Genomic DNA, 14,164 nt, shown 5'->3' with positions numbered 1-14,164 from the left:
CCAGGGCGGCTGATGTCCAGGGACGGAGGGGTCCTCGTCCTGCACTTGGTCATGAAAGCGAACCGGGGACGATCCTCCCCATGGCTTCGAAAGACTCAGCCCAGGCCGTTCCAGGAAACGCAGGGAGGCCGGAACCCGGGTTTTCTTGGGGTTCAGGGGGGCAGGACTCCCAGGCTGTGGCCGTATGCGCCGGCAGGTGCTGGAACTCCCAAGGGTCAAGGCGGCGGCGTGTCTTCTCAAAGCACCCCCACCCCCGTCTCTCTTCACAAGGGGGGTGGGCCAGGCTGCCCTCCTCCCAGCCCCCCTACAGGCTGAGAGGTTGTCCCCCCGGACTGGGGCCCTGCCAGATGTGGGTTCAAATGCGTGTGGGCCCTGAGCCTGGCCTACCTGGCAAGATGGGTTTTTAAAAGACACAGCTAGAGAAAGCCAGAGGTGGGGCTTTGCGCTTCTGGGCTGCCAGAGGATGGTGGGGTGGTGGAAGGCCTGCACACACACACCCCTCGGACTCCTGGGTCCTCTGTTCGGGAAAGGGGGCTGGCCAGGAGGGGTCCCGGCTCCGGAGGGAGCGCGCTCTGCTGTCGCTCAGAGGCTCCGCTTTCGGCCCTGGATGCAGGGGAGCGAGATGCGGGGCTAGACCGGCGGCGGCCCAGCCGGCCGAGCAGGAAGCGCGGTCACAGAGTCCCGGAGGTGCCGGCTAGACCGGCCCTTTCGGGCCCGGAGGCGGGACTTCCTGCTGCCTTCCTCGCCCGCCTCCTCCACCTTCCGTTAGCGGCGTCCGGACGGGAACCGGAAGGTCTGGGTCGCCTCTCTAGGCCTCCCGTCTCCTTCCGCTCTTCCGGCTGGGTCGGGGGCGGCCACTGCCGCCTTCACTCCCCCCCTCCCCGACCGCGGCCCGTTCCTCCGTCCCCCGCGGGGCCGCCCAGCCTCGGCCGCCATGGGCCTCCTGTCGGACCCGAACCACCGCCGGGCCCTCTCCCGCCTCGTCCTGCGCCTCAACGCCCCGCTCTGGTGAGGGTTGGCCTGGCAGCGGGTGGGGGGGCGCGAGGGGGAAGGGAGGGGAGGGGGCGCCGCCGCGGGGGGGGGAAGAGTCCTGTCCCCCCTGGGCGGCCTGGGGGAGGGGAAGGCCCCTCTCCTCCTCCTCCTCCGCCGCCGCCCGAGACCCTTCTCACCGAATGTGTTTCCCCCCCCTTCTTAACTTCCTTCTTTCCTTCTCTTTTACTTCTTTCCTTCTCCTTCCCTTCCTTCTTTCCTTCAAACCAATCTCCCTCCCTCCCTCCGTCTCTTTTCCTTCCTTCCTTCCATCTTTCTATCTTTTCCTTCCTTCCTTCCTTCCATTTTCCTCCCTCCCTTCCTCTCTCGTAACCCCCTCCAGCGTGCTGAGCTTCGTGGCGGGGCTGCTCTGGTTCCTGGGCCTGGCCTTCCAGCCCTTCGCGCTGCGCATCTACATGTCGGAGAACGCCATGGGCTCCACCATGGTGGCCGAGCACTTTGCCCACGGCGAGCGCGCCCTCTCCTACGCCCGTGAGTTCGCCGGGCACAAGAAGAAGGCCGGGTGAGCCAGACCGACAGACAGCCAGGGAGGGAAGGAGGCAGCCAGCCAGCCCACCCTCCCGCAGGGCTCCCGCTTCCTGCCCCCCAGGACCCGGCTTGCCCTTGGAGGGATCTCTCTCTGGGGCCAGGGTAACCCTTGGGGCACAAGAGGGCGGCCGCCAGCACTGCCGGTGGGCAGTGCCCGCCCCGCGAATCCGGTGCCTGCTCACTCGCGGCCTCCCTCCCTCTTCTCCCTTAGGGGCATGCCGGTGGCCTGGCTGGAGAAGACCATGTGGAACCTGGGTCTGGAAGTGTACAAGCAGGACTTCTCCCGCACGCTGCCCTTCCCGGATGAGGCCCGAGAAAGATACGTATGTGCGCGTGGAGCCTGAGGAACTCCGGGGAGGGGGAGGCCCAGCCTGGAGCGGCCGGCCGGCCTAGCCTGGGGCTTCCGGGAGTCTCTCAGGGATCCCTTTCCTCTTTGCAGATGGTGAGGGGCACAAACGTGTACGGGATCCTGCGAGCGCCACGGGCGGCCAGCACGGAGTCCCTGGTGCTGAGCGTCCCTTGCGGGGAGGGGCAGCAGAACAACCAAGCCGTCGGGCTGATGTTGGCGCTGGCGTCCTATTTCCGAGGTGAGGTGTGAGCGTGAGACGCCTTTCCTTCTGCCTTGCGGCATTCGCTCTTCTTGTTGTTGTTTAAACGCTTTGAAGAGATGCAGCTCTATTTTTATTTGGAATAAGGGTGTGAGTAAGCTCTAGATGCCGCAACTTGGAGAAAGCCACACGGATGAATTTCAAAAAACAGAAAGGTCCAAGGTCTCTTTCTTCCCCCAAAAGTTTTCCGGGCAAAGGGAATCTGGTCCTGTTGTTCACTTCCTCAGCATGCCAGGAGCGGGCCTGTCAAGGGCGCTTGGTGGCCCTGTGTGGTGCTGAGCTTGTTTCTCTGTCCCAGGTCAGATTTATTGGGCCAAAGACATCATCTTTTTGGTCAATGAGCATGACCTGATCGGCATGGAGGCCTGGCTGGAGGCTTATCACGACGTCAATGTGACAGGTGAGTCCAGGGGTGGCGGTCCGGTCACATCCGCTGGAGAGCTCCTTTGGCAAGGAGGGAAGGGCCTCTCCAGGACATTTTTCTGGTGGTTCGCCAACTTTGACCTCTTCCTCTTGGCCAAGAGGCTGGTCTGTCTCATGCGCACTGCCACTTTGCGTCTTGACTCCAAGGGCATCATCTCAGAAGGAGTTTTGGCTCTTCTTGCCGCCATTCCGTCTTTCTCTCTGTCTCACCCCCACACACACACATGCACCCAGCAGTGGTGCTGCAGACAAACAGATTTTGGGGGCTTGGGTATGTCCCATTCACTTGGGCCCTTCGTCCCTGTCCAGAGGTGCACTCATCCGGGACGCTGGGCCGGGCAGGAGCGATCCAGGCCGCGATCTCCCTGGAGCTGAGCAGTGATGTCGTCACCAGCTTGGACGTGGCAGTGGAGGGGTTAAACGGACAGCTGCCCAACCTGGACCTGGTCAACCTTTTCTACTCCTTTTGCCAGAAGAACGGCCTGCTGTGCACCATTCAGGGAAAGGTGGGTGGAAGGGAAGGGCGAGGATTTGCGGGCCGCTGGCGGGGGGGGGCGTCCCGTGAGCGGCGAAGGAGCTAAAGGCCTCTGCCTTTCAGATGCCCAGAAGTCGAGGGCGGCTGAAGCTTTTGCCTCACAAGGGACCCCCGAAGGACATGCGATGCCCACGGCCTTCCCTGACTCTCCCCCAATTGATGGCTGCCCCGTTGAATTCACTTCCTGCGCAGCCCTTGCCTTCTTGGCTGCTTCTCAAGGGCCTCGAGTGGGGGAAGAGGTGGGAGTTAGGCTTGCGGGCCTGAATGTGTGAACCTGTGACGGCAAGATACATCATCAGCAGGGTCAGATCCCCTGTCCGGCCAAGCCCCTCTTCTCGGAGAGGAAAGGGTTCTGGAGCGCTGGTACGACTGCCTCGGGTGGAGTCCGGAGCCTCCTGCATGCTGAGCCCCTCCCAGGCTGTATCCTGACCGGCCCGGCCGTGGGTCCTCTCCGGGCCCCTTTCTCTCCTGCAGCTGCAGCGTTCCGAGTGGGACTCCCTGCCGGCCTACCTGCACTCCCTGCAGACGCTGCTGCTGATGGTGCTGAAGCAGGGCTCGGGCCGCCCACAGGGGGACCATGGCCTCTTCCTCCGCTATCACATCGAGGCCATCACCGTGCGTGGCATCAACAGCTTCCGCCAGTACAAGTTTGACATGGGCATGATGGGCATGTGAGTCGAGGGGCTGGCCCTTGGGCTGGTGGGCAGAGGCCGAAGGAGGGTAGGGCAGCTGGGAGACCCGGGGGGCTGGATGGAGGGCTGCCGGGCAGAGGGGCACACGCCGGCGGCGGTCCATGGCTTAAGGGCCTTTCAGGCAGTGATCAGCCTTGGTGTCCAGGGAGCAGAGGAAGGCGGGCCTTGCAGAAGGTGGGGTGGGGTGGGGTGGGGGGTGCACATGGCGGTGTCCAGGTTCCTGCAGGGCAGTTGGCGAGGCCTCTTTTTCTGTCGTCCTTCAGAACCCTGGAAGGAATGTTCCGGAAGCTCAACAACCTGCTGGAGAGGCTGCACCAGTCCTACTTCTTCTACCTCCTCCCCTCGCTTTCCCACTTTGTCTCCATTGGGATCTACATGCCAGCTTTGGGCTTCCTCATCCTCATCTTGGTCCTCAAGATATCCTCCTCGCTGGGAGTGGGACAGGGGAAGGAACTCGAGGGACATCAGGAGCCTTGACCTTTGAGGTCCGGTCCTGGGGGGGGGAAGAGGGAGTCAGGTTCCAGAAAACCTCCCCTCGAGCAGCCCCGTTGTGTGTCCCTGTGTGCGTATGTGTCAGGGGAAGACGTGGGGTGGGGAAAGCGGCGCCGTTCTCTGAGTGACCCTGATCCGCCCCAGCCCTGAAGGCCACGCCTGCCTTTTCGAGAGATCGCCTCTGACCATCACGTGTTAAAGAGTTTGACCGAAAGAGTTCCAAAGGTTCCCAGGTAGCTGTTTTCTCAAGAAGAAAAGCTGTCTCTAGATGAATCCTTGGGCTGCGCTTGGTGGGAGCGAGAGAGGCCAGTCGGTCACCTCGTGTGAGCAATTTCTGGCAGTCCTCCAGAGAATCCTGAGCCTGTGGCTGCTTTTGGGGCCTGCTCATGGCAGAGGGCGGTGCGCCCGTTTCCCTTTCGCTGTGCCAAGCTTCTCGGCTGGCGACCTGCAGGGGCCTTTTAAAGAGTTAAGGGGAAATTCAAGCAAAGGCAGTAGCTAGCTGCCTTTGCAGATCAACCCACCCCTTCTCTGCTTCAGTGATGGGCGTGTTGTCCCGCATTGCGTCGGGCAGCCCTAATCAGATTTACTCCCACCCATCGCCTGCTGCCAAGGCACAGCGTGAGAGGTTTAGAGCAGGGCAGTCACTTGCATGGGAGGGCAATTCTGTGTCCTGCATGTCGTCCTCCAGTCGTGGCTCACCTCGGTCGGGACTGAGGCCAAAAGGCCATCCCAAAACCAAGAAAATCAGGGAGCTGACCATGGGACAGATTGTGTTAGTCTTCAGTGTGGAAGGGATGGTCCCTCCTGAATTGGCCTCCTCAGCCACACTAGACGTGGTTCCAAGTCCTCCATTCAGAGCACGTTACCCTAGTCTCTCGAGACTGAAGGAGGCCTACAGATTCCAGTCATGGGCCACCTCAGCTCAACATGGGCCCTACCTGAGCCCAGGAAATAGGGAAATTTCACTTCTGCCTTGCCCTGGGCCACGAGTTCTCTTTAAGCATCAGGCCCCTATCCTTCCCTGGTGGCTCCACTTCAGTGTTTTACGGCGCTTGCTGGCACACCTGCTGCGTCAAGAGATCCATGTTGGACTCTTGAGTTTCAGGCTTTCCCCTTGAGTTCCCCTTGACTCCTTGCCCTCTGCCACGCCCTCGACCTATGGATGAAGCTCAGCCGATTCGACACGGACCTGGATGGCCGGTTATGTGATGAACACGAAGGGCCGAGTTCTGCAGCTGTGGAGGTAAAAGGGGTGCAAAGGCAGTCACGGGAAAGCTGAGGCTGGAGAATGGGGGGGGGGGCGTGGAGGCAGGGCGCTTGCCTCGGTCTTTTCCCCCCAGCCGTCGCTCAAGGTCTCCCTTCCGTTTGGGTCTCCTTTTCGGTCAACATGGCCATTCTGTGATTTTTTTTTCACCCCTTTTACTCTTAATTCTTCTAATCAATGGCACTGTTTGCGGTGGTGTGGTTGCTCCCAGAAAGGGCTGCCTGTGGGAAATCACCTAGCAGGAAAATGGGAGACAACTCGGACCTGACAGACGGAGGCTCTTCCAGTTCAGCCATGGGAACTTAGAGACCGGACCGAGTGGGCTGGCCTTTGGGAGTGATGGGTTGCCCAGCCTGGCCGGCCAGCCTAGCCTTGGGCCAAGATTCCCTCGTGTTCTTTCCATGCTCAAGGCAAGGGTTCTCCTCTGAGAGAACAGTGCTGGCTGCAGCTGGATGCTACCAGATGTCCTCAAATCCAGTTTGAGGGGTAAAAAAGGAAGGTGCCCTTTGTGTGAGAAGGGCTGAGCTTCCTTCCTTTTTCTGCTTTTGAGTGGAGTGTGGGGCAGCCTAGGAGCCCCACCCTCCTTTGTCATCCAGACAGCAGGTCCCCCCTGGGTGCTTTGGGGCTGAACTTTGCTCCGCTCCCCCCCCGCCCCCTCTTGTCTTCTCTTTGGACCAGGAGCCCAGGCCCAGCCTGCTGACCCTTGTGCCCCCGCTGCTGATCTGCCATGCCACCGGGCTCGCCCTCTACTTCGTGCCCATCCTGGGGCAGCACGTGGCCACCCAGCACTTCCCGGTCTCCGAGTCGGAGGCAGTGGTGCTCACCGTCATTGCGATCTACGTGGCAGGCCTCGCTTTGCCCCACAATACACACAGGTGACAAGGGGTGGCCCATAGGGAGGAGGGCCCGGTGCTTTTCCCTTGCACAAGATGATGGCAGGCCGTGGCCTGTGACTTGGCCACCCTCAGACTTATCTTCGTCCCCTGCAGGGTCTTGACGGGCTCCGGAAGTGATCACGGTTGGATGACGGTGAAGCTCCTGGCCCTGCTCTACCTGGCGATGCAGCTGGGCTGCATGGCCCTCATCAACTTCTCCCTGGGCTTCGTGCTGGCGGTCACTCTGGTGCCGGTGGCTGCTGTCGTCCAACCCACAGGGCCCAAGTAGGTATGGGAGGGGGCGGCCTCTGCTCTCCCTCCCTCCCTCCCTCCCTGTCTCCCAGTGGTGAAGGGCTACAGGGACACACAGGCTGTGGGCCAGGCTCTGCTTGGTGGGTCAACCGACTTTAGCAGCTGATGGCGTTTCCTGTCCTGCCCATGGACGAGAGTCCTTTGGGCAGTTTCCTGTTTCGCAAAACCTAATGGGAACATCTGCACCTGCTGAAACAGAGCCCAACCCGGTGGCCGGTTTTCTCCTGCCTTCTGACCCCTGTCACTGACCGGCGACTCTCTCAAAGAGGCTGAGCTTCCAGAGCTGGGGCTTGGGAGAGAGATCCCTGCTTCCCCCTCCAGGGCCAGTTCACCGCCTGCTGCACTGGGCGCGAGCGGAGGCTGTTGTAAACGGGCCGCCCTGTTGCCTTCCTCCGGTGTTGGCTTGAAAGGAAAGGGACCACAGGCTTTGGGATGTGAATACATCTGGGTCTCCCTTGCATAAATTTGACAGTGCGTGTGGGGTGCCCCAGTGCTGCTTGCTTCTGGTGCCGCCACCACCCCCGTGCCCAGTTTTTTATCCACACACCCTCCTTCCCAACAATCAGCCAAATTTCCCTAGCAGCTGAATGTGCTTCATCTTCCCTGACCTGGAAGCCTTTCTCTTAAGTTTTTTTTAATGATTTCCCCCCTAACTTTCTTGAATGTCTGCAAAACCTGAGGTTCTCAGGACCTGTCCTTGCAACCCTGGCAAGTATTTCACTTCACATGTTGCAAAAGCGGGAGGTGGTTTTGCTCTTCTTGCTGCAGAAACAACAGCGCTCACAGCCGGCACACCAGAAACGGAGGGAATGGTGCTTTGCAGAGAAGGTTTTGCAAAAGTGGCCCTTTCCACATCTTTGTTATTTAAAATCAACAACAGCAGAGGGGACATTTTGGCTATTTCCTCTTTATGGCAGTGTTTGGAAAACTACTAGGGAGACCTTTGAGGGGAAGTTTCTCACCAGGTTCCTAATTTCTTTTTAAAAAATCTCTCCCCCCCCCCCCCGCAGTCTCTTGTTCTTTGCATCAGGTGGTTAGGTGTGGCTTGGGGGGGGTGGTCAGCCTGCAAGCACCAGCCTTTTCCCCACAGTGAAGGGGAATGGGGTGCCAGACCCTCTTCTTCAAGTGGCCTGAAAGGGCCTGCCTCCTCCCCGCAGGTATCTCTACGCTGTCCTGCTGGTGCTCGTCACGCCGGCTGCCACGCTGCTCTTCTGCCTCTTCCTGTACCACGAGCTCATCGAATACCCCATCACAGCCCTGGAGGGCTGGCAGCGCTTCCTGCAGGCGATCGCTGAGGGGCTGCTGGATCATCATCTCTACGGCTCGGTCGTCTTCCCCTTCATTGCTTTCTTCGTCTATCCTTGCTGGCTGCTGCTGTGGAACGTGCTCTTCTGGAAGTAGTTCCTCCGGAGTGCCCTTGGCCGCCCAGGCCTGCCGTGCCACCCCTGTTACAAGAGGCGCACACTCTGCTGCAGCTGGTGCCCCGGGAGTGTCTGAAGAGCGAGACTCCTGGGGGTGTGTGTGGAAAGGGCCAGGAAAGCGGGCATTTGGAACCCAGGTGGTGGGGCTGTTGCCTGGGGCTTTTTCCATCGGGAGTGGGATTCCACCCCCAGGGCAGGAGTTGACAGGACTCCTCGCTTGAGGAGATGCGAGAGAGGCAGCTGCTCGTGCCTTGCAGGAGGAGAGGATGGGACGTGGAAGTGGCTGGCATCTCTCCCTCCCTCCCTCCCTCTCTCCCGCTTCTGCAGCAGAGCCCAAAGGTTTTGCTGTAATTCCTACCACGTAAGGAAGGCCCAGTTTGGATTCTCCTGTGAAGGAGGAGCATATGGGCTCAGCAAGTTCAGTTGTTTTGGGTGGGTGGGGGGTTGCAGCATGCAAATGATCTGGCAGACACCTCGCAGGCTTTGACATTAACGAGCCTAAATCATGCCCTGGGGATGGGGCTAAATGGGAAAGTGTTCCAGCAAGGGAGCGGATGCCCCTCGGATGCTGTCGAGAGAAAGGCTACATACAATCTTGGAGAAATAAAGGAGATGGCTTTGTTATGAAGGGGTGGTGTTTATTTTTACCCAGCGTACATGATAGGATGATAGCTGTTCTCTACTCTTATCCCAGATGCCCACTGCGGTGTAGTTCATGAAGCGGCAGAGGGACTCAGAAGGCCTGTGTTCCAGTTCTGGCATGGCCACGGAAACTCACTGGGGGGAGAAGGGAGTTGAAATGGATAAATGCACTCTTCAAATCACCTTGAAAGCTCTGTCAGGGTTGCTATACATTGGTGTATTTATATATTTATTTAAAATACTTTTATCCTGCTTTTATCCTTAAAAGGACTCAAGGTTATAATAACTAGAGAAAAGAAGACAATGGTGGAACGACTAGCTAAAAGGAAGGAAATAGAAGGGACTCCTATGGAAAAGGTCCAGAGGAATTTAATATATTTAAATAGGGAATATTTTGAATTTAGTGATTAAAAACTCAAAGGTTTTTGGCTAAAGCATCCCAATTTAAAAAAAAGTAAGAGCAATATAGGAGTTATAAAAAATCAGAAGCTTTTTAACAATTTTAAAAATATTTACATACAAGTGAGAATCCTTCCATAGAAAACACTGAAGAATATATGAAATGGAATTTTAAGAAAGTATTAATAGATACATGCAAGTAAGTAATGGAGAGAACAACTACTAAGGAAGAGAGGGAAGTTATTATAAATAAGTTAAAGGTAGGGAAGACACTAGGCACAGAGATTAGACCCAGAGTATTACAAAACTTACAAAAAAATTATCCCAAACTTAAAGGATCTATATAATGGTATATTAAATTGAGAAAAATCCCACAGTCCTAGAAGGAATCTCTAATCGTTCTAAATTTAAAACCTGGCAAAAACCTTATAAACATGGACTCCTATAGGCCAATTTCATTGATAAATCAAGATGCTAAAATATCCATGGCAATTTTGGCAGCAAGATTAAATTGCTTCATTGGGAAATATATTGAGAAAGATCAAAACGGATTCTTACAAGGTAAACAGATGTCAGGTATAATGAGAAAGGTGCTTAATTTAATGTGCCTGGAGAAAGAATCAAAATGTATAGCAGGAGTGGAATCCCTAGATATTTTCAAAGCTTTTGATTCAGTTGAATGGGATGCACTAAAATTTGATTAAACAGACAGGATTTGCCACTCAGTTTAGACAAATAATCCAACAACTATACTCGCAGCAGAACTCTGCGAAGATAATAAACGATGGTATGACTGAATCAATATTCCTAGACCAAGGAATGAGATCAGGTTGCCCCTTCTATTCACATTGATAATAGAGGAGCTAGCACAAGTAATCAGAAATGATTGTTTAATTAAATAACTGGTTTAAAAGTAAATTGGGAGAAATCTGAATGTATTTTATTACATCAGAAGCAGACAAGAAAAATTGAAAAAAATTAAACAATAGAAATTAAATAGTTGTTCTAGGTTTTTCGGGCTCTTTGGCCGTGTTCTGAAGGTTGTTCTTCCTAACATTTCGACAGTCTCTGTGGCCGGCATCTTCAGAGGACAGCACTCCCAAGCACACTACACCAGAGCACAGAGTGCTGTCCTCTGAAGATGCCGGCCACAGAGACTGGCAAAACGTTAGGAAGAACAACCTTCAGAACATGACCAAAGAGCCCGAAAAACCCAGAACAGCCATTAGATCCCGGCTGTGAAAACCTTCGTGAATGTAATTAAATACTTAGGAATTTAGATTATATGGAATTTATAAAATATGGATAGAATGAAGAAAAATTGATGGACAGATAAATCGGTATCAAAAATTTAAATTGTTTTGATTTGGTAGAATAACTTTATGTAAAATGAAGATTATCCCTAAACTTAACTTTGTATTCTGGATGTTCCCAATAAATATCAGAGAAATATACAGTACTTGAAAGACTAGCAGAGGTTAATAAGTAAATAATTATTGCAATGGAAATAAGTGAATGGGAGGGGGCGTGGCCTGGAACAACATGGGGAAAGGTTAAACTCCTGAGAGATGCTGCATTGATGAAAAAGAAGGCAGGAAAAAAAGACAGTCCGATGACTCATAGAGAAGTAAAACTTTATGTGGATATGAAGTATAATTACCCGGGGTCAGTGGGAGAGAAGCAAATGTGTAAAGAAAAAAACATGAAAGCCCAGAGCAATTATTGGAAGAAGGGGAGGGGGGGAGCTTTGGTAACAAAGTGGAAGGAGAAGAAAGAGGAGAGAAAAACACCCACCTCAGTCCCCTGATGACTGGCTGTGAAGCTGAAAGAGAAACGTTCCATGTGCTGTTTGATAAGGACTGTTTTAAGCTCAGGAAGCTCAAGAGGAATGTAATCAATTACTTTTAAAACCTCCAACTGACACCTGGGGGAAGAAAAAAAAAGTCTTGGACTAAAATACTGACCAGATGTTTAGATGAGCTGCCTGTAATAATGGATTGCTGCCTATTCTCAGAGTTTAAAATATTAAGAAATAAATAAATATAAAGATAAGAAATTGACTGTGATGGAAAAACGAAACAAAGAAACAAAACTAAATTCTTTTGACGTGTAATAAAGCTATAGGGGACGTGGTGGCGCCACAGGTTAAGCCTTTGAAGCTTCTGTGCTGCAGGGTCAGAAGACCAGCCGTCATAAGATCGAATCCACGGGACGGAGGGAGCTCCCATTGCTTGTCCCAGCTCCCGCCAACCTAGTGATTCAAAAGCATGCAAAATGCAAAAATGCAAGTAGTTAAATAGGTACCACCACCGTGGGAAGGTAAACGGTGTTCCGCATCTAGTCGCACTGGCCACGTGACCACGGAAGATTGTCTTCGGACAAACGCTGGCTCTATGGCTTGGAGACGGGGATGAGCACCGCCCCCTAGAGTCGGACACGACTGGACTAAATGTCAAGGGGAACCTTTACCTTAATAAAGCTATGCAGGACTATTAAACTAGTCTTCAGCTCCATCTGCTGGGAATTTGTATAATTATGTCCAGATTCATTGCAATTGGTTTTTTTTTTCTCCTTTGGATTAAATTACTGCTGGAGACTCTTTCAAAAATAAATGGGATTGTGTACAAGCTTGGATAAAAGAAGGTATTATTGAGACAAGGAATGTCAAGACAAAAGGAAAGCAGAGTTGCTGTGAGAGAAAGCAGAGTGGGTTGGAGAAGAGAAAACTCTGAATCAGGCTCAGCATCCAGATCGGGATGCAAAAACAAACCTTCTGACCATGATTTTAAAAGGCTACCTGAGGCTACAACAGAAAAAAAAACAAGAAGGAAGAACCAGGCCTGAACCAGAAAATATTTCCACCAGGGTTCCACGTATTAAAGAGGGTGTTAAAGCAACGGATCAAAGAATACCGAACCTTGACAAGAAAATGGATATAATGCCAGAAAATTTCAAAAACATGCAAGAGGATTATTTTAACAAAAAATTAAAGGATAATCTGGAGTCTCATATGAAAAACCTGGATGAACAATCGGTGGGAGCGAAAGCATTCGCGAAAAGAAAGTTCTCCGGGCTCTTGGATCAAGAAAGAGATATTGTTGACCTGAAGTCTCAGATGATAACGCAACAGGATTTGTCACAAAGGTCAAACATAAGAATTAAAGGCTTGGCGGAAGGTGCTCAACGGGAAGAGGAGTTATCGAAAACAATATTAGAATGGTTAAATAAAATAACTCCTGAGCGGGACTGGACAGTGTCTGATACTGAATGTGCCCACCATGCGTCAAGAAAAGTCAGAGGACAACCACGTCACCGGTTGATAAAGTTTGCCAACTACAGGGGGAAAAAAGAGATGAACTTATGAAAGTGTTGAGAGAAAAACCAGAATATCTTAAAATCAAAAATGATACCATGGTTTTCAATGCCATGAAACAATGGTATATAGAAGAAAAATGAGTTATCACAGTCATCCTGATTGCAAAGGATATTAAATACAGTAGTACATGGATATGAAGGTCCAGTCCGCATGAAAATGTATCACAATGGGAAATACTATAGTGTCACATTGGAGAGATCGGCTTTAGATTTTATTTTATTTTTTTGAAGAATGTTGGACTTATAACTAAAGAACGGGGAGAACAAATTTCCAAACTGGACAGCCAAGAAGAGCAAGAGGAAGAAGTCGAGGAAGACCGAGGCAGCAAAAGAAGGACAGGTGGCCGGAATGGAAACAGGGAGTGGAGGCAAAGCAAAACAGAAGGCAAAATAATAATAATAAAAAAAAACACGATCAAATGGGGAGGTTTGGGAAAGGGTAAAAATGTAGTATAACAGGGTGGAACCCAGAAGAAAGGGGGAAATAGGTGATCCAAGGGAAGGCCTGGGAAATACTAGAACAAGGACGAATACTGTAAGGGGAAAACCAGAAAAAGGAGTAGAGAGAAGGCGGCGGGGGGGGGAGAGTGAGTAAATAGAGGGGGGGGGGGAGAAATGTATTAAGGGAAATTCCGGCAGTAGCACAGAAAATCGGGGAACGGAGATACTATTTCGTTGAGGCTTTCTTTCCACGAAAGAGAGTTGAGAAGAGCCGGGGGGTGGCGAGCCTTTCGGGGCTGGGGTGCCCAAACCGGGGGGGGGGGGGAAACCCCCGACATCATTGGGCGCCCGAAATGGCGGCGGCGGCGGCGGCGGAAAGTGGGGAGGGGGGGCGGTTTTGGCCGCAGGAGAGCCGCTCCCCCCCCTCAGGGCACCACGACGAGGCTCTTCGTGTTGGGGGGGGGGACTATCCACCGATTTCAAAGAGGCATGGAATTCATAACTGGGGGGAGTATTTGGCCTTTTCGAAGGGGAAAGGCTGGAGGGCGGCGGCCAAATGAGACCCCCCCCCAGATATTATGGGTTACCCTTATCCCCAAGAGTGAGGGAAGGGGGTGGGTGGCTGAAGTTGTATTTCAGTTTTATTTCTGTCAGAAAGAACTGCCCAGCCGGAAGGAAGGAAGGAAGGGGCCCTCCGGCTCATTCAGTCCCGCTCCTCCTGTCAGGGAGGCACCCGCGGTGGCGGTGGCGGTGGAGGCGGCGGCGGCGGGATTCGAACTCGGAGCCTCCGGCTCTGCAGCCAGCGGCTTTAACCACTCAGCTCTCCGACCAGGATCCTCAGGAATCTAGGAAGCCCTGGAAAGGGCCCTCCATCATCATCACTCATCATGGTGTGAGGGGAGCGGCCTTTTCGGGCGGACCAGGCGGGCGAGAGAGAGGGCCTCGGGGGGGGGAGGCGGAGGAAGAACCAAGACTCTCGACCGGGGCCCGCGAGCGCCCCACGGAATCACGGGGCGGGCCCCTCTTCCCTCGCCGTAGCTTTGCGCAGGCCCTGGCCATGCTTAATTCCGCAGAGGTAAGGCCGCCCTGCGGGGGGGGGGGCGGGGC

At 53.7% G+C, this 14,164-nt stretch overlaps 1 protein-coding gene and 1 long non-coding RNA gene across 2 annotated transcripts; one reads left to right on the top strand and one right to left on the bottom strand.

Moving 5' to 3' along the window:
- Nucleotides 1-745: 745 nt before the first annotated feature.
- Nucleotides 746-8,828, top strand: GPAA1 (glycosylphosphatidylinositol anchor attachment 1). Its single transcript, XM_072999472.2, has 12 exons — nt 746-1,008; nt 1,373-1,552; nt 1,790-1,901; nt 2,018-2,165; nt 2,485-2,586; nt 2,919-3,115; nt 3,619-3,815; nt 4,100-4,253; nt 5,476-5,571; nt 6,271-6,467; nt 6,582-6,752; nt 7,937-8,828. Exons 1-12 carry the CDS (start codon nt 935-937, stop codon nt 8,178-8,180), a joined length of 1,872 nt encoding a protein of 623 aa, XP_072855573.2. The 5' UTR covers nt 746-934; the 3' UTR covers nt 8,181-8,828.
- A 1,928-nt stretch (nt 8,829-10,756) lies between these two features.
- On the bottom strand, nt 10,757-14,114 carry LOC140707025 (uncharacterized). The gene is made up of 2 exons (XR_012087032.2): nt 13,645-14,114; nt 10,757-11,165 (listed from the first exon to the last, which is right to left on the bottom strand). It is a non-coding gene; the product is annotated as an uncharacterized LOC140707025 (long non-coding RNA).
- Nucleotides 14,115-14,164: the final 50 nt, after the last annotated feature.

Source organism: Pogona vitticeps, chromosome 4, assembly GCF_051106095.1.
Source record: "Pogona vitticeps strain Pit_001003342236 chromosome 4, PviZW2.1, whole genome shotgun sequence".
Taxonomy (NCBI): domain Eukaryota; kingdom Metazoa; phylum Chordata; class Lepidosauria; order Squamata; family Agamidae; genus Pogona; species Pogona vitticeps.
Note: the sequence above shows the minus strand (reverse complement) of the source record. Positions and strands in the feature narration are given on the sequence as shown.